This window comes from Lutzomyia longipalpis, chromosome 2, assembly GCF_024334085.1.
Source record: "Lutzomyia longipalpis isolate SR_M1_2022 chromosome 2, ASM2433408v1".
NCBI lineage: Eukaryota > Metazoa > Arthropoda > Insecta > Diptera > Psychodidae > Lutzomyia > Lutzomyia longipalpis.
This window is the reverse complement of record NC_074708.1, coordinates 22,921,523-22,946,008: the sequence shown is the minus strand read 5'-3', so window position 1 is coordinate 22,946,008 and position 24,486 is coordinate 22,921,523. Positions and strand designations below refer to the sequence as shown.

Below are 24,486 nucleotides of genomic sequence, written 5' to 3'. Positions count from 1 at the left end.
GCTTTAGACCGCCATATTTGCTAAACGGCTTGACCGATTTTCAAGTATGAATTGTTGATGAAAACGTCTCACTGTGCTATACAACATACTAAAATTTCAGACCTCTAGCTATAAGGGAAGTGGTTGACGGTAGTTCAAAATGGTGGACGGCGGCCATCTTGGATTTTAAAAATGCGAAAAAATGAAATTTTACACCCACATTTCTATAGAAAACTTCAAACCGGAAGTCTCTATTTGTTACCGTTCTTGAGATATAAGGTAAAGTCTGGACCACCGGAAGGCCGGCCGGCCGGCAGGCCGGCCGGATCAAAAATTTTCCACCACCATTTTCGTAATGTGGGATGTCTAAAACGTGCTCATACCAAGTTTGAGCCCGATCTGAGGTGGTCGGTTTTTCCGACGATTACAATACTTGGTGTTGGCCACGAAGTGGAACACCAACTAATACTAAAAAATATTAATGTTACCTAAATTAAATTAACTTTCTTTGGGTCAAGGTTTATAAAATAAAAAGGTTTATTTAAATTTCAGGAGTCTTCTTTTTTTACTTTTCCTAATCTGGGTTGATTTATATGTCCTTAGAAGTAAGTAGGTACCTAAAACTAGTTGTTGGTCTTGTGTTCTTTACTTTTTCTTTTTGGTTTAGTTTTAAGAAACTGTTAGGTATCAATTACATATTCTTAGAAGAGTTAAACTAAAAACTTCAGACAATAAAACATTAAAGATTTTCCTTCAAAGTAATAAAACTTACATGTGTGACGTTTTAAGTGACAAAAAATTAATTAGGTAAGTCTTAATGTAATGTTTTTGTTAAGATCGAAAACCCAAAAAAAAGTAATTGTTTCTAAGGTCAAATTCACATATAAAAGGGAAAACTTTGTTGAACTTCACCGCAATTGTTAGATGAATTTTGTTGTGAAAAGTCTCTATATTTTTGGTGTAATAAAAATTGTGGTGCTTTTGTCTTTAAATATATAGTAATAAGGATGTCCTTAACGGTTGTAGGAGAAAATAAAAATTCCAACCTTAACAATCTTTCTAAAGAACAATCATTTGGAAAACCTTTAGAGGAAAATGAAAGGTAAGATTCTAAATAGAGGAGACCAGGATACAGTAGGTTATATAAAGTGGTATATTACCTGTTGCCTCTCAGCCTTAGTAAATAAGGCAAAGCTTTGGCAAAAAAATCCAAATATGTAATCTTTTTACACTCATATACTAATTAAGAAGTAATTTCTGAAAATATTATCTTTTTTTTAGAAAAAATATTTTAGAACCATCCAATGCTCAAAAAGACATGAAAAATAAATTTATGCTAATGTTCAAAGGTTAGGAACTATTTAAATACATTTTTAAATAAAAATGTAGATTAATAAAACACCATTTAATTAAATACCGTTACACAGACGTGGTGAAAGAATTAAAAAGTTATGCTGCTTTGTACGATACTATTGGGAAAGGCCAGTGAATTGAACGAGTAAGTACAAAAATCTTAATTTTTAGTTTTAAAACTTTTTCCTTAACTTTTATTGTGGTTAGTTACGGATAATTACAGTGATAGTCATAATTTATATTGCATGATTATTTTTCTTTTTCTTTTCATCTTTAGTAGACACTTTTCTTATTCAATTTTTTTTATTTTTTTATTTTTATTTCTGAATATTATTTTTAACACTAATAGGCTTTAAACTACAACCTGCTAGGAGGAAAACATATTCGTGGCATGACTGTAATTCATGCTTTTGCAGAAATTGCTCCGAAATACGCGCTCACGGAAAGTAACTTACAGTTAGCAGGTTACTTAGGCTGGTGTGTGGAAATTGTAAGAATTTATTATTTTTTACGTCTTTTGCTTTTTTAAGTGTTTTTTGTTTATTCATGGAAATTATGAAACAGATGCATTCAATGATGTTGATTTTTGATGATGTAATTGATGGAGGAACCGTTCGAAGAAACAAACCATGCTGGTACACGCAAGAAGATATCCGTTTGGAAGGTATCAACGATGGTGTTATGATTTATGCTGGCATTTTCTTAATTTTGAAGAACCATTTCAAACATTTGAGTTGTTACGTAAAACTTTTTGAATTACTTAATGATAATACTTTTATTGTGGCTGTGGGTGAACATATGGATGCTAGAGGAAGATATGATGATGTCCTGAATTTTACAATGGAAGAATTTAGGTGCAAAACATTAACCAAAACTGCCTACTACACCATTCATATGCCCATAGCTGCTGCAATGTACCTAGCTGGGTACACAGATGCGGAATGCGACAGTGAAAAAGAAATTCTCTTGGAAATGGGAATTTTCTTTCAGGCTCAAGATGATTACCTGGATTGTTACGGAGACCCAAAAATCTTGGGAAAAGTCGGAACAGACATTCAAGATGGGAAATGTACATGGCTTTCCGTAACCTTCGTTGAGCTTGCCAATGATGCTCAAAAGGCTGCAATAAAGGAAAATTACGGGAAGAAGGACAAGGCATGTATTCAACGTGTTAAAGACCTCTATGAAGAAGTATCAATGAGGGATGCTTTTGCCAAATATCAAGAAGAGACCTACAAAACTCTAAAAGCAAAAATTCGTGAATGTAAAATAATTCCAAAACAATTATGTCTGAATATTTTAGACATGTTACACAAAAGAACCTTTTAATTCAGAGGAAGTAACAAGGAAAGATAATTATTATTTTTACTTGATTATTGTTTTTATTGATAACCAATTTTAACTTCTTATATTTTTTATTAAATTTATTACCTTTTTTGAACCTAACATGGAGAAAAACGGTTATTATTAACATGAAAAGATAAAAAAATCATTATATAAATAAAATAATCAATATTTCTATCTCCTGTCATTTTATTTAAGAGTTGGTATTAGGGTAGTCTAGACAATACTTTATCCTTTTTTTTCTTATAATTTTCCCAAAATATTTATACATCAAACTATTACAAATTTAAATGTGAAAATTCGAAAACATTGGCGTTTCAAGTGCACTCCACGGAGTATACTCACCCCTTGCGATTTTCACTTATACCATGCTATATACTGAAAGGACAAAAGGCGAAGGATTGCTCTACAAAACACTTCTCCATCCATCTTCAAGAGGATGCCATTAAGCGCCTCTCTTTGGCTCATTGTTTCACACTCCGACCCGCATGAGAGAACGGGGGGAGAGTTCATTGTGCCACCGCCTGGTACATGTGTTACCACCGGAAGGGGTTGAAATTGAGGGTTGACGTTTGGTGAGCTCCATGGCAGATGACTTGGAAATTCCCTCCGTCCAGAATTTTACACTCTTCCGCCGTTTTTGTCGCAATTCCCGAGAATATGCCGCCTATTCTTCTCAATTCTTTGTTTTCTCACCTTTCTTTCGTATACTCATTTTCCACCCACCCTTTTTTTGCCATCTACCCCCTTCACCGGAAGCTCCGAGACTCATTCCACAAATTGTGTGAATAGAGGGTGTCACACCAACCACCCATCGGGTTAAATCCTTCCCGGAGAAATGAATAGAATGCTATGTACGAGATTTTCACCATTATGAAAGCATCGCTCTTTGGCATATTCCTCATGAGATATTTTCAGGTGAGAGGAATTAATGTGTGTCTTCATCACCGAGAATCCTTTCGTGCAAAAGGGAAATATCTCACAAATAAATCCACATAACCACCATTGAAATCTCGCCCAGGCAAACATGGATAATGACAAGGAATATTCATTATGACGTGGAATATGTAATACTACAAAGAGTAATAAATGCTATATACATAATGTATAAGATATTAATGCACATACCTATACATCGGACCTTTAAATGTTTCTACAGGAATTTACAAATTCAAGTTGTGAGGGAAGTTTTAAGAGAAGTTCAAAATAAGAAAGTGTTGTTGGAAAATTCCCTAAAAAAATTGGTAAAAAAAACTTTGAACAATATTTGTGTTAAATATTATATTTTTAAGCCTTTTCTAAACACCTTAGTAACTTTCTTGTCCCGCTCTCCCCTAATTTTATAATAATCAAAATGGTGGAATGTAGAAAGGTTGCACTTCATATCGAATCTATCCACAATCCTCCAGTTTCCATTATTGATTTTTTTATTGTATTCAAAATATTTTAAATGAATAAATTATAAAGGAGATCTTCAAAAGCTTTTCCAAAACGTAAAATTCTAAGCCTATTTCTTCGTATTTAAATGTGATTCCGCAACACCTTTCCTAAAAAAAATCTCCATTGCAGATATCATGAATATTTTATCTATAGGTAACCTTTTTGAGTTGAAATGCAAATGAGAGGCGAGATGGATAAAAAAAAATCGTCCGAGTTGTCCGTATACCAAAGATGACGGAGAATACACTCAAGGAAATAGCGTGGAGTTGATACTGAATTATTTAAATGCTCACTTGACCCTTTGGGGGCCTTTCAAGTAGACATCATGTTTTTGTACACTTCAAAGTTCCCTTGTTCTTGTATAGCAGCTTCCTTCTCATGGGAGCTTGTTGTCCTCAAGGAATTTATGTCGAGAATTTCCGATTCCTTTGAAATGGTCATTTCCATAAGGATCAAAATACATTTTGCTCCTGGATTCTGGATTGGGGTGTGAAAAATAGAAGCATGGGAGAAAAGTAAATTGTAAAGGGGACGTTTTACTAAAAAATTAAAGGGAAATAAGTTTGTTCAACTTTTGTTCTAAATTTAGAATAAGCCATATACAGCAAAGATAAGAATAATTTTATGTAAATAAAATTTCTCTTTTATGATACCGGGTATGTTGGGAAAAATTTCGTAGTGATGGAGCAATTTGATGAGAAAAATCTCGGAGAGTTTTGGAATGAATTTACCATAAAAGACAATTCCCATGTGACGAATTCTGCGATTTCCATTTTCCCTCGTATAATTTTCACTCTGCTGTTCCTTTTTTGATTTTTTTACATCCCCTTCCGCGTTTTTTTTGCCACGCTCCATGGAGGGTTGGGAAATCATTTCTTTTTGGAATGTACAACAGAACGGAAAATGCATGTTTTGTGTGTGATTCTTGCTCGAGTGAATTGTAAATTCATTCACCAAGAGACGAGAAGGTTTGGGGTGTTTGATTCCTCAAATGGTACGCGAATGTGTGATTAAATTCTGGATTTTGCGAGTAATATGGACTCCATGGGGGTGGGGGTGGAAAAAATAGGACCTTTGGGAATTTAAACCTTGGTGGCCTATCATTGTATTTTATGTCGATTGGCTACGCGAATTGGTGTTTTGGGATAGATTTTCTTTACTCGCTCTCAAGCCACTTTCACATTTTATATCTCCTCTACTTCTTCAGTTGGTTGTGTTTTTTTTCTCTACCCTTGTGGTGCATGCTTCGTGATCCCCTTGTCTCAATTCACCTCCCCATATACACTCAATATTTGATACACATGTCGATTTTATTGGAAGCATATACCTAACCGTACTACCTATACTGCAAAAAAGTATCTTCCAGGGGAGTTGTTATATAGATAAAATTAAGAGGACAAAGAGGGCTATTTTATGTCGTGTGAAAGGCAAAAAGTATGCCCCATGGGGGATGATTTTATAGGATGGGTGATAGAGAGCAAAAAAAAAAGTGTGAAACATATGCATGGTGTAAAAGAGAGATTTTCGTGTCCAGCATACATAATGCTGAATACCCCCAGAATCATTATTGATGTATTTCACCTTTTATCGCTAGTTGTTAGGGGCGACAATGCCATTAAGTGACCCAATAAAAGTAATAATCATGTGACATTGTACAATTGAACCAATTGATACCAGATGCTGTTCCTTTTCTCACACAGCACTTCAATTTGTGTGATGCCATGGACGAGAAGGATGAAAATTTCTCCATCAGGGTTTCTTCGGCTTTCCCATACAAGAATGATGTAAAAATGTAGTGAGACATGCTGAGAATAATTCAAGATATTTAGGGAAAACTTTCTGATATTTCCTTCCTTTACTTTACAAAATATATCTGATTTATTTGTATTATACTTTAAAAATCTTTTGAATAAGTATAAAAACTTTAATTATAGGCAGCCCTTTATACGACGCTTTAATTTTCAGGCAATATTTCGAATAACAACATGTGTCTAAAACATCTTGCGAGAGCATAAAAAGAAGTCAAGAGTAGGTATATGTATTGCATTTATAGAAGTTTGTCAGAAGTAGAGTAAAATGGAAGAAATGGATGTAGAAAATCCTATGAAAACTTACAACTTTGCGAAAGGAAAACGAGAGAAGTAATGGACATTGGAATACGTGACAGTGGTTCCAAATGCAATTATTTTTTGCAACGTTTCCTTTTTAACTTTAGTTTTTTTTGCAGTTTTCACAGGAAATTATACAATAACAGTTTTTGTTTCTATATTTCTTTTATATGTATAGATATTTCAAAAAGCCCTATTGTAGAAAATTCATTAAATTCCACATAGCTACATTTGGGAAAATTAAGCAAGAAAATTAGTAAATTCCTCTTGTGTGTCAAATTTATTCAATGAGAATGACTTAACACAGCCACAGGCCACAATAAATTATGTAAATCGTACAGGATGGCATGGTATTCAATTGATCAAATAATTGGCCCCTTGCGTATAGCATCGTCAACCCCCCAATTCTCGCCTATCAATTCGAGAAAAGCCCAGCCCATTTCCATCCACCCACTACAATGGAAATGTCTCACCTATGCGGAGGCTTCTCTCCCAATTCAATTCCCAAATGATGTCGAATGAACCTTTTGCAAATTGTTAAGTGAGAAAATGCTACGGGAAAAAGGCGAGAAGCCCAGTGTGGAAAGCGTTGATTATATTTTCAAATCAATTTATTCCAATTTGCATTATATATATTCTGTCCATGTAAAAATTAAAGGACCATGGCAATTTACATTGTCATCCGTGTAAAAAATTCTTTAAAAATATGAAAAATACCGATATAAAGAATTTTTGATACCGGAAAGTCAAAACTTGAATTTGTATATAATTTTAAAAATTACCTTCAATTACAGCTACAATTCCACGTTCTTCTAACCCTCGCCAAAGACATTGGACAATGAATGGAAATAGTATAGAGAGGAAGAGATTGGAAATTTACCTTTGTAATTTGCATACATATATCATTTGAAAGGTCGCTCCATTTCCCACCCATCTACATAGCATCGCCCCTTCTTCATACACCGCCATCATTCTTCGCCCCGAATCCTCGTGGTTGTATCATGTAAGTGTAATTTGTCCGGCACATCCCCAAAATTTCATTATCTCCCCAGCTCTCGCATCGGAATCCTCTCAATATAAACCCACCTACACAATCGATGCGAGAATTTTCAATGGGAACTTGACTGAATTTTCAATAGAAAGAATTTGTGCCTGAATATCCTCTCTATGTCCTTATAATTTGTTTACCAGACAACCCTGTCCAAATAAACGCAAATCAGATGAGAATAAAAGGAAAGATAGAACGAAATACATTTCCGATACTTATTCCAATCCACACTAATGTTACAGGAAAAATCCCTTTTTTATTGCACCCACCTTCTCTAACTCGAGGCTCTTTTCAGAAAATTGAGTTGAAGAAATAATGTTCAAAGATAAAATTTTTTTGATAAACCTTGATATTTTCAAAACTGATATTTGAAACATTTACGCGAATGTTTCGAGCATTGAATGAGACAAAAACCACATTAGTGACGTCATAGTTGGTATTTTTTGTACTGCAGCTAAATAAATGTTAATATTCAAACTATCGACTCTATAAAACATAATTTATTTTGGCGAAAAAATTTGATTAAAAACTAAAAAAAGATAGGCAAGTAGACGCATATGATAATCTTAAATCTACTATTTTACCAAATCGAAAAGATTCAAAACCTTCAAAGTCGTTTCTTGACTAAAAGTTCTATCGTATAAAAAAGGGAGGAGGGTTTGATGGAAGTGTGATGGACACAGCTGCAGGGTAGATTACACGCCCTTTGTCCTTCTCACCAGCATTGCCCTGATTTGCAAGGCAAAGGGTAAGTAAATAAAATGTGTGGATTTAATATGGAAAGGATTTTGCGTCTTTTCAGCTATGCATTTCTACACCGCTGGTCCGATCGTGATGAAATTTGGTACACAGTAAATCGTTTTTCCCGTTACTGGCTACGGAATTTGAGTGTAACTCCCCATTTAACGTAAATTTCAGTTACGAGTAATGTATTTTCCGGTATGTTTACTGAAAATTCTGTAAAATTCAAACTGAAAATATTCAAATGCTTCCATGGAAAACCGTTACGTTTGATTTTTCTGTAATTGAAACAGAATTTCCCGTAAAACCGAAAATTACTCAAAAAACTGTTGAAATAACAGGAAATTTAGTATCTACTGAACAAGAAATTCCGCTAAAGTTACTGGAAAGTAAGACAAGTTTACAGAATTTATAGTGAAATTTCTCAAATCCACGAATATTCTTCAGATGCAAATGAGAATTCATGGAGTTAAGATGTAAATAGAGTATACTCTATTTACAACTTATTTTTTTATTATGGTGCAGAGCAGCCACTACTCTAAGGGACAAAGTGGAAGCTTTGGCACAAATGGAATGCAATTTATAATAATATAAATTGCATAATAATAAAATAAATTTAATTTATTTATTTATTAATTAAAAAATTAATATTTTAATTATTATTAAAAAATAAATAAAATTATTAAAAAAAATAATTAAAATAATAATTAAAACACAGTAAAATTCCGTTAAAACTTTCATTAAACGGATTTTTGCTGTAGAAAATTAAACAGAAAATTCCGTAGTATTAGGTTTAAATATTTAAAATTAATTACAGAGAATTCCGTTCAAATTATTAAAAATTTAACGGAAAATTCCGTAATCGTAACAGAAATCTGAGAACACCGACGTTACGGAATTTCCTGTTGCAAAGAAAGTTACGGAATTCTTACGGAATTGTCGGTCGATTGGACATTCCGTAAATTTAACAGGAAAATAGATTTGCTGTGTACAGAGGCTCCTTATATCAGGCGGTTTCGAGTGGCCGTATTCATTTTCCCCCCAGAGCCCCCCTTCGTAGCGCCCCCATACAAAAATGTTTTTTTAACTACTTTTTGAATTTGGCGCCTTTTTTGGCACATTTTGTTGAAGAGAAAATGAGATGGATGCATTTCATCGCTATCCGTCTCCCTCACACTTTTAGTTTTTCGCAGTTTTCTTTCGTTTTCCGCCAAATTTTTCGGGGAAATTGTGTTTTTTGTGACCAGGAAAACACTTTTGAATTTTTGGCATCAAAAATTCCCAAAGTCACGAAAATCCATTTCCGGAAAAAAAAGTGCGTGTAAAATCCCCAACCGTCAAAATTTTCAAAATCTTAAACCCAACCGTCAAAATTTCTGCGAGCCCCAATTTCCGCACATACGGGCTTCTCGGGGGCGCGGGAGCACCCGTGAGTGCCCCAGAAATCCCAAAAATGCGGTTTATGCCCAAAAATTGAAGGAAAAATAAGAAAAATCGCATTTTTGGAAAAACAAAAAAAAGGTCGCTAAAGTTCAAATTTGCACACTAAAAAAAACTCACCTACACAAAATGCCAGAGTGAGAGGAAAGTAATTTTCCTCATGCCACCTCTTTGTGCTCTATGAAAGACAATGTTCCCCCCAACCAGATGGCGTTCTAGCAAGTTGTGTGAAACAATTGCGTGCAACTTTAATTGTTTAGTAATGGAACTCACATTACGACGAAAGGAAAAAATGTAACCAGTAGCGTAAGATTTATGCATATTTTACATATTCTCTGAGTCAAACGGAAAAAAACACTAAAAATGAATAAATTCCTCTCTAAAAATATAAGTTAAAATTTTAATTGAAATATTTCCCTCTGTCCTATTTTGCCCATTTTGCCACAATATTGCAATAACTAATATGTAATAAGTTTTCTGATTTTTCTGTATTTCATCTAGAGCAAAATTAATTTTTTAATAAAAACTCCGAATTATATTAGCTAAATAATGTAAAAACAACATTTTATCACGTATGAAAAACATTCTGTGAGAATATTCTCTGTTTCCTCTTCTTACATTTTACGCTTTACGTTTACGTTCTTTTCATGTGAGTTCCCCTAAATTCTCTTGCTGTCACCACTTTCTAACCAGAGTTTTGTTTTGATTGCTGTTCTTGTGAATATTTTCTTGGTGAAAGGAAGTGGAGAAAAGGGCCAGATAGGGCAGGAAAAGGACCTTAGGGACTGGAGGGACAGGAAAATCAGTAGAGTCCAGTCAGTAGGAGGCGTGTTGCATAGCTATGAAAATCAATTCCTGGGTGCTCTAGAGAAGAACTTTTTGGAGGCTCTATGGCTCAACAAAATCCCATCATGCCCAAGCCATTTGTGGAGGAGGTGAACTTCGAGGAGATTAATCATTTAGCGGTAGGTTTTCCATCTTTTATGAATGTTGATCAGTGATTCCAAAGAAATGTTTCCACCTCTGCGATTGCTTGGAGGTTATCATTCCAAGGGGTCATTCCATGTCATCTAATTTTCCTTGCATCCTCCACTTTTGCAGATTGTCGGAAAGGGATCCTTTGGGACGGTGTACAAGGCCAAATGGCGAGACAATTACGTGGCCGTCAAGTACATCGAACCCGAATCAGAGAGGAATGCATTTGCCGTGGAGGTGCGACAGCTGTCGAGGGTGGCACATCCCAACATTGTAGCCCTCTACGGTGCATGCACGAAGAAGCCCCACGTATGCCTCGTGATGGAATACGCCGAAGGAGGATCACTTTATGCTGTCCTGCATTGCACTCCCAAACCAACCTACACGGCTGCACATGCCATGAGTTGGGCTCGTCAGTGTGCGCTGGTAAAGATAAAAGAAATCAATTTTAGAATCATCTTTAAAACAAACTTTAAAAGTCTAAGTTAGAAAGAGAAATTAGTTCAATGATAGGGAAACCTTTTTGATGTATATGTGTTAGCACTTGGACACCCTGCGTGTCTTCAGGGCTGGACTAATCTGGATGATTGAGTGAGATAAGTTGATAGCCCTTGGCACTCATCGAGCACTCAAATCAAATCTGAACCCACAAATATTCCCATTAGGGATAGAATATCTGCCCTAAAAGATAATCATTCTATGTAGAAAAATAGAAAAAGTAAGAAAATTACATCCGATAATCCAAAAGACGAGGAAGGACACAACCTCAAGAATAATCGCTAGACCCTTGACAGGATTTCTTTAACACAATTGAAAGAACTAACATAATCTGATCAATTTAATTAAAATTAAATTAACAAGAAAACAAAACAAAACCATCCTTTGACTATCCATGGTTAGGAGGAATATCTTTCGGGTCTATCTTCCTTACTTGATAGAAATTAAAACCCAGACCTAAATTACTTAACCACCAGTAAGCGATAAAACCACACTTGGGCTCAGGAAATTGTAAATGTTTTTGCTAGCACCGCTAGCACCAATTCTAGCTTGAACTGCAAATATAAAAAAAGCATCTTAGGTGACTAATACCTTTGAAACTAGCCCCAAAAATCCCCAGAAACCTTATCACATACAAAACCACATATATCTCAAAGTATCGTGTAGTCTTGAGCATGTTAGTTAACAATCGCTGATCATCAGTAAGTTTAGTTTTCTTTATTTACTTTCACTTTTTTAACCAATTTAATTTGTATTTTATTGCGACTGCTATTTTGAATCACCCTATTCTGTATTTATCAACTAAAATTTCCGCCCACTAAAAATAGTATATGAAAATATCGGTTTTTTAGTTGGAGAATGTATGTGTTTTGCAATTGAAATTTTTATAGCCTTTTGGGAATTCATCTTTTTCTTTTCAGGGAGTGGCATATTTGCACGACATGAGCCCCAAACCATTGATCCACCGTGACCTGAAACCACCGAACTTGTTACTTGTCCAGGGCGGAACAGTGCTCAAGATATGTGACTTCGGTACAGTGACGGACAAGGCCACACTCATGACCAACAACAAAGGAAGTGCCGCATGGATGGCGCCCGAGGTCTTTGAGAGCTCAACGTACACCGAAAAGTGTGATGTGTTTAGCTGGGGAATCATCCTGTGGGAGGTACTATCGCGCGAGCAGCCCTTCAAGGAGATTGAGCACACGTTCACGATTATGTGGAGCGTCCACAAGGGACACCGTCCACCCCTGATAGAGGGATGCCCACGTCCCATTGAGAATCTTATGACATCATGCTGGGATCCCAATCCCTCCAATAGGCCATCAATGTCCAAAGTAGTTGCCACAATGGAAGAGCTCTGCAAGTTCTTTCCCGGAGGAGATATTCCTCTGGAATACGAGGATATGGAAGGGGTGAGTTCAAATTATTAATTACCTTTTTTATTGGTTTTTGATTTTTAATTGATTTAATGTAATACTTTCTCCAAAGAATTATTATTGTCCTTATCATAAAGTGTCTATACTTGATAAGTTCTATTTTTTAATCATTTATTTTTTCCTTGAATGCAAAGAGCTTTATTTGCTTCTATTTTGTCTTAAAATTTACCAAATAAATTCCCCTAAAAATTATTTAATGCAATTTTACCATTTCGATTTGCAACAGTGTATCGACAATGACGTTGATAGCTTGGACATAGACCCAGAATCCGACTACGTCGACTGGGGTTTTGGCACTGAGAGGGACAATACGATTGGGACAACGAATTCTAGTCAAGTTGCGGACCTCATTCAAGTTTTCAATCAAACACAGATTACAGCACCAAATGCTACGAGAACTGAGGAAAATCCCGAGGGGGGTGGTGCTGTTAAAAATCTCCCCAAGAGTGGAGCGGCACCTCTGGAGCCAATTTCCGTTCAAGTAGATCCAGTGAGTTTCCCAAAATGTTTTCCTTTGCAAACAATATTTTATAAATTGTTTTCACTTTGCTACAGAATGCATGGGAATTGGATCCAAATAGTGAGGATTTACAGACGCTCCTGGGGAATTTCGGTAAGTTTTTTGTTGTTGTTGTAATATTCCTGTTAGAGAGATAAACATCTATGCTTCCTCCGTATGCTATGTATGTGGATTAAAGATCACCACACTTTGAGAGGGACACGTAAAAAAGAAACTTTGGATGGATAACAGTGTGCGTAAAAAAGCGCGCGCGCGCAAAATCATGTGGTTAATCAATGCGTAGCGAGAATTGAAGCAAGACTGTGAGTTGTTGGTCGGAGGAAGAAGAACCAATGTGGGGATTTGAGACAAGAAGCCATCTCCCCAAAGGCATTTTAAAATAAAATTAGATTAGGGTACACACTGCAATACATTCCGATTCGATTAGATTTCACACCTCGAGGTATGACTAAAATGTGTTTTGATAAATAAACCCATCACTTGTATTCTCTATCTCGTGCAAATCTTTCACATACACCACAGACTCACGGGCAGTGAGTAATGATCACGATGGGACAAAAGGGACGTGAAATTTATAATTAAAGATCACAATATGTTGTGGCAATGGTGGTTAAAATATTATATGATTGAAAAGATTAGTCAAAATTATTTCTTAATTATTTAATATACAAAAAAATTAAATCTTAAAGATTTTCATTTAATTTCTGTATAATCCTTTTGATAAAGATTTCAAAGGGAATTCTTAGCAATTTCTGAGCAGATTCTCCTATAGACCAATCAGACAATAAATTTATATTATTATTCTGGGAAAACACTGAAAATTCACTCGAGAAAAAGAGTGCAAAGAACAAAAACAAACTGCAGTGACGACTGTTGACTCATTCATTGTGAAGACGTTGTTCTTGGCAGTATTCAAGGAGGGCAAAAATGTGATCAATTTAAATTACATTTCTCACACTTTAGGAACGATTCACCACCTTAAATCACACAATATAAATTTTTTAACAATTAAGCCAAAGAGAACAAAAAAATGTTTCTTCCCTAATTTCCCTTGATCGATATAAAGTAAAAAAAAAGAGAAAAACTTAAATATGTATTCTCTGTCGTGCCTTATTAGTTCTTTTTCTTTATTAGTATTATTATTGCTGAGAACAGCAGAGGCAAAACTCAATCCCAAAATACATCATGTGGCGAATGAGTCACCACAAGCAATTCAATGTGTGGCAGAGAATTTCGCGCGCGCGAGATTCTATCGCATGAGCCTTCGAGAAAGAATAAGATAAATAAACATCTGTTCATTCGCATCAAGTCACTGTATTTAGTCTCTCTGTGTTACCATCGATATTTCCTCACAGAATATTTGCTCCCTTTTTGGGGAGATGATAGAATGAGATAGCAGCATCACAAGATAGGGCTATGCGGAAGAGCACTTTAACATACAGAGTTTCATTTCCGTGTGAATGTCTTTTGGGTTGGTTTTTGCATGATCACCTATTTTTCACACACGATCACATTGAGTGTTGTCGGAAATTTCGTGTGAAATTGCAAATTGCACATTATTTTTGCAAATAAGAAAGCCCTCCCTCGAATTTATGTACGTGAAAATTCCACTTTTCACACACGATGACAGATATAAAAGGTGTGCGTTAATTGACTTTTCATGGGATTTCCACGTCCTGAGCCAAATTTTCTGAATTATTTCTCAAATTGACGCACATTTTCCCACAGTGTAATCACTTTATTAATTAGTTAATATTCATCTATCTCTCTGAGGATTAATAATTTCTTGAATGCTAAAACAAGTTATGGAAAAATTATAAATTAGTTTTAATAATTTTCAATATCTTTTACTATCTTATATTATTCTATCAGCGATGAATAATTATAATAAGTGCTGCTCAAATGGCACTCCCTTATGAGGGAAAAATGTGTCATAAAAATAATTAAATTCTCAATTATAGAGCTTTAGTTTTTTTTTCTTATTCTAAAATTGTACACGCATCTTGCGCATACAATTGCAACGATAATTCTCTCATTTCAAATTCATTTTCAATTTCTCATCCAAAGCACCAACACTTTTAGCCACAAAAACAATAATAAAGATCTTCTAATGCACGAAGGGAATCAACTGCACTGAGGGAGCTTTTAGTTTAGTGCCGAGTGTCTCTTGAGACAGTCTGGCGATTGAGTTTTGTATTGCTCGTGAAGTCTAAACTTTCGCCTCTGCCCACATTTCGTGAAGCTCATTAATTTCTATCTAATTAATTGAAATAAGATATTGCAACAGAGAGCCAACAATGACGGGTAATAAATGCCAAAAAGTATCCCTTTTCGCTTGACAAGAATACAAAGAGAAAAAATATGCGAAAGATCACAAAATTGTTTAAATGAGAAAGACACAAACTATATGTGATTTTCTAAAAGTTAAACAACCTCTCAGGTTTAGGAGAGACAATATCCGATTCAATTAGTGACTTGGTGAGCGAAAAGATAAAATTGTGGAATAGTGTTTGCCGCACTAAAAAGTTTAGAAGGGGCGCTTCACAATATTGTGGAGATTGTTGCCAAGAAAAATATGCTCATCCTTCCAATCATTGCTCTGTTCGTCAAAGAATTTAAAGGCAAGATCAACAGAGCATACAGTCAAACAAACATTCTTTCATGTACCAAAATTTCTCATTAAAGAGATCTATCGAAAAACAGAGGAAAAGCCATAGACCCACGTGGATAAACATCAATTTCTTCTTACAGAGTTGTTTAACAATAACAACATTTTTATTTAAGATAAAATATTTTGCTAAAAGGATTATACGCTGAACAAATTTTATATCAAGGATTGAGCTACAACCGTAAAATATTTATTAAGGGCGGACGAGGATGTTTGGGTTTTAAAACAATCTAAAAAGTTGATGCAGTTTGAGTTTTTTTCTTTAGAAATAAAAAGAAATTATTTTCTTGGCAAAAATTGTGTGAAACATATTTTTAAAAACGGATTTTCAAACTTTAGAAATAAAACTTCAAACGCAAAAAGTGAAAAGTCAAACGTTAGAAATTAAACGTTAAATGAATCGTTCAAAATTAAACATCAAATATTTAAAACTCTTTGAATTATTCTGTTCTTTTCTTTAATCAAATATAACAATCTTAAATCTATCACCAATTTAGTTCTGTTTGTTGTCATGTGGTTTCGAAAGAAAACTGTAATTTCCTCTGACGTCACATAACTTTCTTTGAAATATTCTCCAAAATTAATGTTGTATACAAAATTCCAAAGAAGATTTTGCAGTAAATTGTGGGGGGGGGCAGTTTTTTGGCAAAAATTTTGCCACATGTAAAATTATTAATTGGGTCAATCAATGAGAATCATATCGCATTTTCAAGAGAGGTGGATGATGTTATACATAAAGTGACAAAAATAATAAATAAGTAGGTTAATCGTGTGTGTTTATTTGTTGAAAATTTTACGCACATGACGAATTAATGTGGGGTGTTTGGGAGGTTCTTTTCCCACATAGAGTTTTGCCCCTAAAATTGCCCATACTGTGGGCGATTGAGTGTGTGAGGATTTTATGGGAAAAGTAAATAGAAAATGAACCAAAAATAGATTCCCGGAAAATGAAAATATACATAAATTTTCCATCTCTCAAGGATATCATATCGTTTTTCATTGGATGTCTGAGGGGAAATTGTACAATTTTCACCAAGATTTTCACAACATTTTCAGTGACAAATGATTTTTATGTGACTCTCAATATCAATCAAAATTAATGGGCTTCTCGCATTAGAAGTATTTTCATAAATTTCTCCTCAAAGATTGTCTTGAAGCTTACGAGAAATGAAATGTATGGGAATTTTTTTAAACTTTTCCTCATAATATTTTCTAGTTGACTTTACTAATTTACCTCACACGTCGTAACTCTCTCCCCCTCGTGTGCGGTCTTTTGCTCATCATTTCAATTCGCACTATCTTTGAAATATCATAACCAGATGGATACCTAAGGCGAAATGGCTGTTTTTCCTCATATTGTCCTCGCATCATATTTCTTTCACAATGCAATAAAACATTTTTTCTTTCATTTTATATCAACTTGTGATTTTCCCCTTTATTCTACCCCCAGGGTAAATCATAAATCGCATATACATATTCATGTTAATCGTCAACTATGTCAAATTAAATGGTGAAAGCGCAATCCTGCTTGAGGTTTATTTGTTGATCGTGTATGAGTGTAGCGATCATGGGAGTTTGTGCTACTCGTCAAGGCGTCTAGAAGACGACGCGCTTCAGGAACGCGAGACGTTCACCGATGACTCATTCTTCACACCCATATAAACCATCCTACTCTCCTCTCAGTACGGAAATAGATTTGCGACCTAAAGTCACTGCGTTAAATACAAATCACACAATATGCCCATTAATCCTTTTAAAATCTCCAAAGGGTTTAATTTTTTAAACCGAATGAACTGATTTTATTATAAAAAGCATTTTGATTAACACTTTTGCCTCAATTTTATCCTACATAGTTTCAAACGTGAATCATTGTATATTATCCCGAATTTGAATTGTTTATTAATCATTTTCTCAAAATGGAATTGCGTTAAGGACATTAAATCGTGATAAAAAGACCGAATGTTTTTTAATTAATTTTCTGTTTTATATATGGTCATGAATGGGTTAAAAAAAACTACTACTACGAAAGTATGAAATAAAATTTAAAAAATCAAGACAAAATACACTAAAGAAATTCTCAGAGGTACCTCTTCAAATCTCTGACGGGATAAAACCCCAAAATCTTTCTAATATCTTTCATTTTAATTTTAGCTAAAACATTTGTGCCTAAAAGTCTTCATAAATCACAGCTAAATGAGCTAACAGAGCGATTGTTGAAAATCTATAAGCCTAAAACATTATAATTCAATCACAACAGCTCGTCTGCGACATGATAAAAAGACAAGACAGGCGATGTAATATACTTAATTCCCGAAATCTCACTGAAAGGAGCATTGTGTGTAGCCAAAATATCACACATTCAAAACAATCAACAGAAAAATTTTATTCTTTGCAATATCAGAGCAATTTTTGTGTTCATTCCAACAAAAAAAATCAACGAGAAAAATTTCTACGAGAGAGATTCAGACAAATCAATATTTACGCATTTTTCACTCCTCAGTTAGAGGCGCCTAGTCATGAGACTTGAGCTGAAGAGTGGCAAGAAATCGCAATTTCACGCATTCCACAACTACAAGGAAGATAAAAAAAATTTGCAAAAATGTAACAGAGAAGATTTAATTTTTTGTTGTGTTGAATTTAATTGTGGATGATTAAATTCTATTTTCATTTCAAATTCACGAAGGAAAATAAAGTTTCAATAAATGCCAAATATCTGATCATTGACCTCGACATTTTCTCATTTCCTCCACTCAGCGAAAAACGTGGGCATATTCACCACAAATGGGGGTGAAATGCACCACGAAAACGAACAAATTGAACTAATCCCTATTTGTGATGCAACGTGGTTAATATCGCCACATTTCACCACACGTGGTTTTTGGACACAGCTTTACGAAAAAGTTCAAAACTTTGAAAGTTGAAAGTTCAAAAAAGCGTCACATATTTAACCACGCAAACTGGTTCCTGTGGTCATATGCACCACGAATGATCACGAATTGTGCTTCAAAACTTTCCAATTTAACCCATATTTGTGGCGCTATTCACCACGATCGTGGTGCAGACGCAGAAAATTAACCCCTATTCGCGGTGCCATTCACCACGATCGTGGTGCAGACGCAGAAAATTAACCCACATTCGCGGTGCCATTCGCCACGATCGGGGTGCAGACGCAGAAAATTAACCCCTATTCGCGGTGCCATTCACCACGATCGTGGTGCAGACGCAGAAAATTAACCCACATTCGCGGTGCCATTCGCCACGATCGTGGTGCAGACACAGAAATTCAACCCACATTCGTGGTACAGAAAATTTAAAAAATATATTTTTTTTTATTTTTGTTTTATTTTATTTCAATACATATAACAGTACAATAAATATACATAAATTATCATTATTACAAATTATTATTTGTTATAAATACAGATATTTTTTTATTATTATAAAAAGTAATATTAAGTCTATTTTGTAAAGTACTATGATATTACAACAGACGCAAATGCAAATGAATATTATGTTAATCACAATAAATTATCGTGATAGTTGGTGGTATTCTGCGATACAGAACGTTTCAAAATTAAGATAGAAATCAAAAACTTACGTTATTTTACGTGAAATCAATAAATTTCAGATTATAATTTAATTATGACTCTACCTCAGAATAGAAAATCTTGAAATATATTCAACTCCTAAAATCATAAGAATGGGCCTTAAATTTAGGAAATTTTCTTGAAACATTATAAGTACGTAATCTTGGGTATTCTTTATTTTGATTTTAATTTTTATCTGAAAATACCATCAATATATTTCTCGTTTCTTAAGTTAATTTATAAAAAAAATGCCACTACAATACATACAATACTCACAAGAGATCTTCTCCTTGCTTTAAGACTGTTAGTGTGGAGACTTCTGTCTTCTGGGATAACTCGAACTATGTCACCTCCTCCTTAAAGACATCCAGCATAAACAATCACAGCTAATAAACTTTACGTTTCTTGAACTGCAAAATAATAACATTTTTCATAAAAAATATAGAATCTTTCTTTCCTTTACAATTGATAATAATAAATAAATAATTAACTCACCTCGCTTAACTTTTGGCGTGCTGGTCATTTGATTCGAATAGATTCCCTCGTTTTTTGGCACTAAAAATACAAAACATTCAAATTTATTTTAATAAAGTACCTACACTTTATGTGTAACTATAGTTTAGTAGTAAAATATGTATAAAGTAAATACTTACTTACGGCTCCGTGAACGATGCACTAACTGATGAGTTCCGTTTGAGGACGAATCAAGGAGTTGAAGTGCCTTTACGGAGAACCGGACATCTCGGCATCGATGAGACTTCGCTGGCTTGGTCACACGTCCATTTGGATGCCGACTAAATGCCCAAGAAACTGCTAATTTCTGAATCGGAAAGGACGAGAGTGAGAGGTCGTCTTCAAAAGAGATGCAAGGTACTATTCGATGGAGTTTAAAAAAAAATGGGGCGCTTCTGGAATGAGGTATAGATAAAAATAGACACGAATGGAGAGACTTCATTAACAAGGACACGTAAAAAAAAGAAAAAAAGGAGATACTTACCTATTTGTCTACAGATGCGTAGTACCACTTAATTTTTTGTAATTAATTTTAGATCACATAATTTATAAAACTATGGTCTTCCTCTCATTCTTACCACTCCAACGATCTCAAGAAAACTAAAAGATGAGTGAGAAACTTTGAATACCATAGACCGAACTCTGGACGGTATTAGAGTGAGGACGCACGAGGAAAAAAGGGACCCATGCAAACAAACATTTTATTGCATATCATAAAAATATTTCTTGCACAAAATTTTCCACTGCGGATCACGGACCACATGTTTCTTAAAAACATTTTTCTTGGAAAAGTGTGTCATCATGGGTGCATTTTTTCATTTAAATTTCTATAAATAATTAATCAAAGCCTATAAATAATTAATCATTAATTAAAGAAATTTGGATAAATTACACCAAAAAAGGGACAGTTTAAATATTACAGACCCGTTGTAAAAAAAATTAACAAAATTTAATATCAAACGAAAGTATAATAATAAAATCGCAATAAACAATTATATAAAAATAATATTAAAAAAAATTAATTAAACCAAATAAATATTAAAAGTTTGTAATTTATTATTCAATAATTATAAAATCATTAATTATAAAAATAATTAAAAATATTTCTCTAACAATTACTATGTATACATATTTTCACCACGATCGTGGCGAATGGCACCGCGAATAGGGGTTGATTTTCTGCGTTTGTACCTACTGTGACTAGCGATGTGGTACAATGAAGTGAAAAAAAATTAAGTTCACACTCTTGTACCACGATCGTGGACAAATGCACCACGAAGTGGGGTTGATTTTCTTTGCAAAAGATGATAATAAAAATGAGAAGTATCACGTAAAACCATCGTGTGAGCAAATGCACCCCAAGTGTGGGTTAAATTTTTGAGGTCTATATAACTTACAGATCTATAGTACCTCGTTTAACCACACATGGGCATATGCACCACTGATTGTGGGTTAAATTTTTGAGGCAATAGAAATTCTTACGTCACAAATACCACGTAGGTTCACGCGTGAGCTAATGCACCACGAACATGGTTGATTTCCAGAGCTTGTGATCATACGAGGTGAATAGTACCACAAGTACCATATTTCATGGGTTAATTTTTCGAGGATAAAGCTCTTCAGTGATTTTTACACACATTTTGAAAGTTGTACCACGATTTGATGTGAATATGCCCACGTTTCGTGGTTCTTCTCGATCGTGGTGATATGCACCACGGGGGTTAACTTGCGTGGTACGTGGTTTTCGCTGAGTGTCCCACAATTTCTTTTGAACGCATTGTAGAACATCACAGATTGAGGGGGAGAAAATAAAAAAAAATCTATTTCTTAGGTAGAATGGGGCTGAAAAAAATCCATCTATAAATTGTGTCAAATTTTATTAATTTGACTGCCAAGTGTCCACCAAAGCTTCCGTCAAAGTGGACGCTAAAAAAAAGGAAAGTGTCTGGCAAAAAGGAGAGAAAGGATAGATATGTATGGGAAAAGTTGAAAGAAAAGATAAAAATATACAAAGAGGGAGAAGTAAAAATAGAGACAAAAAAGTGGCATGAGTAATACGCGTGGAAAACTCAAAAGAAAGAGGAATGATCTTTACATTAATTTTTTGTCTGATTGTTGGCTCTTTTAACTTGGGTTAAGGCGATTTAGAAAATTTTGATAAAATAGATCAATATAATGATTTTTAAGTGATATTTAAGAAAACCTTCAAATCTAGCATTGAAAGTAAATAAGTTTATTTGTTTCTGTACAAGAAAATCTCACAGTCGAGGAAACAATCAGAAGACCTTTAATCTTGTATTAGTAGACTTTTCATTTATCATCTTTATCATTGAGATTAGCTAAGAAACTTCGACAAAATGTTTGCTTGAATTTAAACAATAACGTCAATATTCTGCCTTTTGTCTCCTTCAATACAAGAAGTTCTATTTTCCGGTTACTTTTGAGGAAAACTCGAACGAATTTTGGGGAAATTCATTAGTTTATTTCTCCAATCTCTCCTATGTGGGACTCATGGCGCAGATTTTGGGCGCATCGTATAGAGAGGCTTTTCCTGGCAAATGTGCGCGCCACTTCATCGAAAAATTACTCATATGTATCACACAAAGGAGGAAAAAGAGATGGTCGTTGAGAAAAAACACTTTTCCTTGTGATTTTGCTCAGTCTGTGAGAAAACCCCGCTGAGTCAACGTCATTTTTTTTCGACAAAACTCCCGAACTCTTTATTTCGAATCTCTGTACACCAAAAAAAAAAGTTCTCTATATACTTTTCCTTAATCGAGGATTAAGTCTTGGCCTGCAGCCTGTTGTCTCTAATCTCCTGCAGGGCAGAACATTTTCACTGTTGTGTATTTTCATTTTTCTTGAAAGCTCTGTGTTTTGTTATTATACCTCCTTGAGAGCGCAACACCATCAAGTAGAGGCGAGAAAATTGAAAGCAAAATAATTAATTATGTGTGACACAATGCTCTCAAATAGAGACACCCTACATTGCTGTTGGATAATTTATAGTACGAGAAAGAATGGCAATTCACAGATAAAAAGAATCTTCTTGTGGTATCTGGATATTTATCACTAATATAGTGCAAAAATGTGCCATCATTTGTCTTCCCGTATCCGAAACTTTTTTCGCGTTTAAAATATATTACGTAAAAAAATGCCTATGGCTGTGAGAAATTTTTGCACATTAGTGAAAATATCTCAAACAATTGTAGTTCAAAAAAAAAGGAAAATTTGTGTGAAGCACGTGAAAACAATAATTGGCAAATGAATCGTTGTTGCACAATGCGCAAAAATACATATTTAAAAGAAGAAAAAAATAAAAACAAGCCAAAGGAGCTTTTTAATACAAAAACTGACCAAAAATTTCTCCTCTTTGCCACACAGCCAATAGTGAAGGGAAGGAACGTCTGAGTGTTGCAGAAACGCGTATCCCTGCGGATAAGGATCAAGAGAGGCAGACTGGGGGTGATGTGGAAGAAGATCGTGGAGATAGCTACACATCACTCAATTTAGATTCAATGCATCTCATGTTGGAACCACATCTACGACCCGCCACGCCAGATCCGGAAAATGACTTATCCATGCAGATATTTGAAGAGCATAAGCAACTTGCACAAAACTATCTGAAGGTACGAAGCAATTCCTCATAAAAAGATTTCTGTGCATAGAATAAACATAATTTAATATGGATTCTCTCCCATGGCAGTTACAAACAGAAATTGCTTATGTAACAAAACACAGGGATGAAATTCTGGCAGCGATGAGTCCACAAGAAAGGCAAGCACGCCAAGAGTACTGCGAAAGACTAGAGGAGAAGGTAAATCCCCAAAATCAGCTTATTTATCGCATAATGTGAAATATAATATCATTTATTTGTATTTTCTGATAAAAAGATTCTCAATAAACCCACATTCATCAAATTTATCTTCTAACAGGAAGCTCTATTGAAGCTACAATCAAACTTACGACGACAGCTAGAATTGCTGGAGAAAGCGCCAAAGATCAATAATAATTTCGGGAATCCCCCTGAATACAATGCCATCCAAAGGGATGAGCGTGAACAATTTCTGCTGGATGAACAGCGACACTTCCAGCAGCTCAAGGAGCAACAGCAGCAAAAGTTCCGGAATACACAGTATCATCAAACACCAAATAACAATCAAGCACATCATCATGTGCCAACGAGAGCGGCTCCACCTGTGCCCGATTGGGTGCTGATTCCATCGAATAATAATTTTGATCAGGATGGAAAAGAGTCCTCCATACACTGAGAATAACTAAAATCCCCGCGTGAAGCAAATGAAGAAAAAAAAAACCCAATATGATGTGATATTTTCCTAACTTGTACAACAATGAAAGAAAAATGGGAAATCCCTACCAGTGTCCTCATAGTGTCCCACATTTTAATCTAACAACTTTCATGTTTACACTTTTCTTTATTTCTTAAAACTTATCAAAGTGCCAACATTTCTTACCTCCAAACGACGATGAAATGATAAATTGTTTGATAAAAAGAAAATGTTTGATTAGTATAGATTTGTCTCGATTCTCCCCTCAAAATACACTCTATATTTTCTCACTGTGGGACATTTTGCTGAAAACGAGATCATTGTACTTAGAAATTGTTTGTTAAAACATCAGAGTCATAAATTATTTCACGTTGAAATAAAGAGAAAAAAAGTCGCTATATTAATAAAGAACTATTTTATCAAAAACGACATTCTTATCAATTTTTTATCCATTTGTTGGTATTTCATTGAGAAAAGTCTAAAGGAATTAACCGTTTTTACAATTTAGCCGCTGATTCCAAAATTTCTGTTTGAAAGCAACAGA

At 34.6% G+C, this 24,486-nt stretch overlaps 2 protein-coding genes and 1 long non-coding RNA gene across 3 annotated transcripts; 2 read left to right on the top strand and 1 right to left on the bottom strand.

Moving 5' to 3' along the window:
- Window positions 1–1,896: 1,896 nt before the first annotated feature.
- On the top strand, window positions 1,897–4,609 carry LOC129789262 (uncharacterized). Its single transcript, XM_055825914.1, has 2 exons — window positions 1,897–2,596; window positions 4,482–4,609. Exons 1-2 carry the CDS (start codon window positions 1,897–1,899, stop codon window positions 4,607–4,609), a joined length of 828 nt encoding a protein of 275 aa, XP_055681889.1.
- Window positions 4,610–10,104: 5,495 nt separating this feature from the next.
- LOC129789625 (mitogen-activated protein kinase kinase kinase 7) lies at window positions 10,105–24,373 on the top strand. Its single transcript, XM_055826597.1, has 8 exons — window positions 10,105–10,418; window positions 10,555–10,854; window positions 11,847–12,341; window positions 12,592–12,855; window positions 12,921–12,978; window positions 23,038–23,282; window positions 23,360–23,470; window positions 23,589–24,373. Exons 1-8 carry the CDS (start codon window positions 10,344–10,346, stop codon window positions 23,922–23,924), a joined length of 1,884 nt encoding a protein of 627 aa, XP_055682572.1. The 5' UTR covers window positions 10,105–10,343; the 3' UTR covers window positions 23,925–24,373.
- Window positions 18,886–21,397, bottom strand: LOC129789799 (uncharacterized). Its single transcript, XR_008750496.1, has 4 exons — window positions 20,138–21,397; window positions 19,794–20,048; window positions 19,636–19,695; window positions 18,886–19,550 (listed from the first exon to the last, which is right to left on the bottom strand). It is a non-coding gene; the product is annotated as an uncharacterized LOC129789799 (long non-coding RNA).
- Window positions 24,374–24,486: the final 113 nt, after the last annotated feature.

Coding starts and splice junctions, on each gene's coding strand:
- LOC129789262 (XM_055825914.1), top strand. CDS start 1,897: ATGCATTCAATGATGTTGATTTTTGATGATGTAATTGATGGAGGAACC. Junction 2,597..4,481: donor AAAAGCAAAAATTCGTGAAT/GTAAAATAATTC, acceptor GTTCTTGTATAG/CAGCTTCCTTCTCATGGGAG.
- LOC129789625 (XM_055826597.1), top strand. CDS start 10,344: ATGGCTCAACAAAATCCCATCATGCCCAAGCCATTTGTGGAGGAGGTG. Junction 12,342..12,591: donor AATACGAGGATATGGAAGGG/GTGAGTTCAAAT, acceptor GATTTGCAACAG/TGTATCGACAATGACGTTGA. Junction 12,856..12,920: donor TTTCCGTTCAAGTAGATCCA/GTGAGTTTCCCA, acceptor ACTTTGCTACAG/AATGCATGGGAATTGGATCC.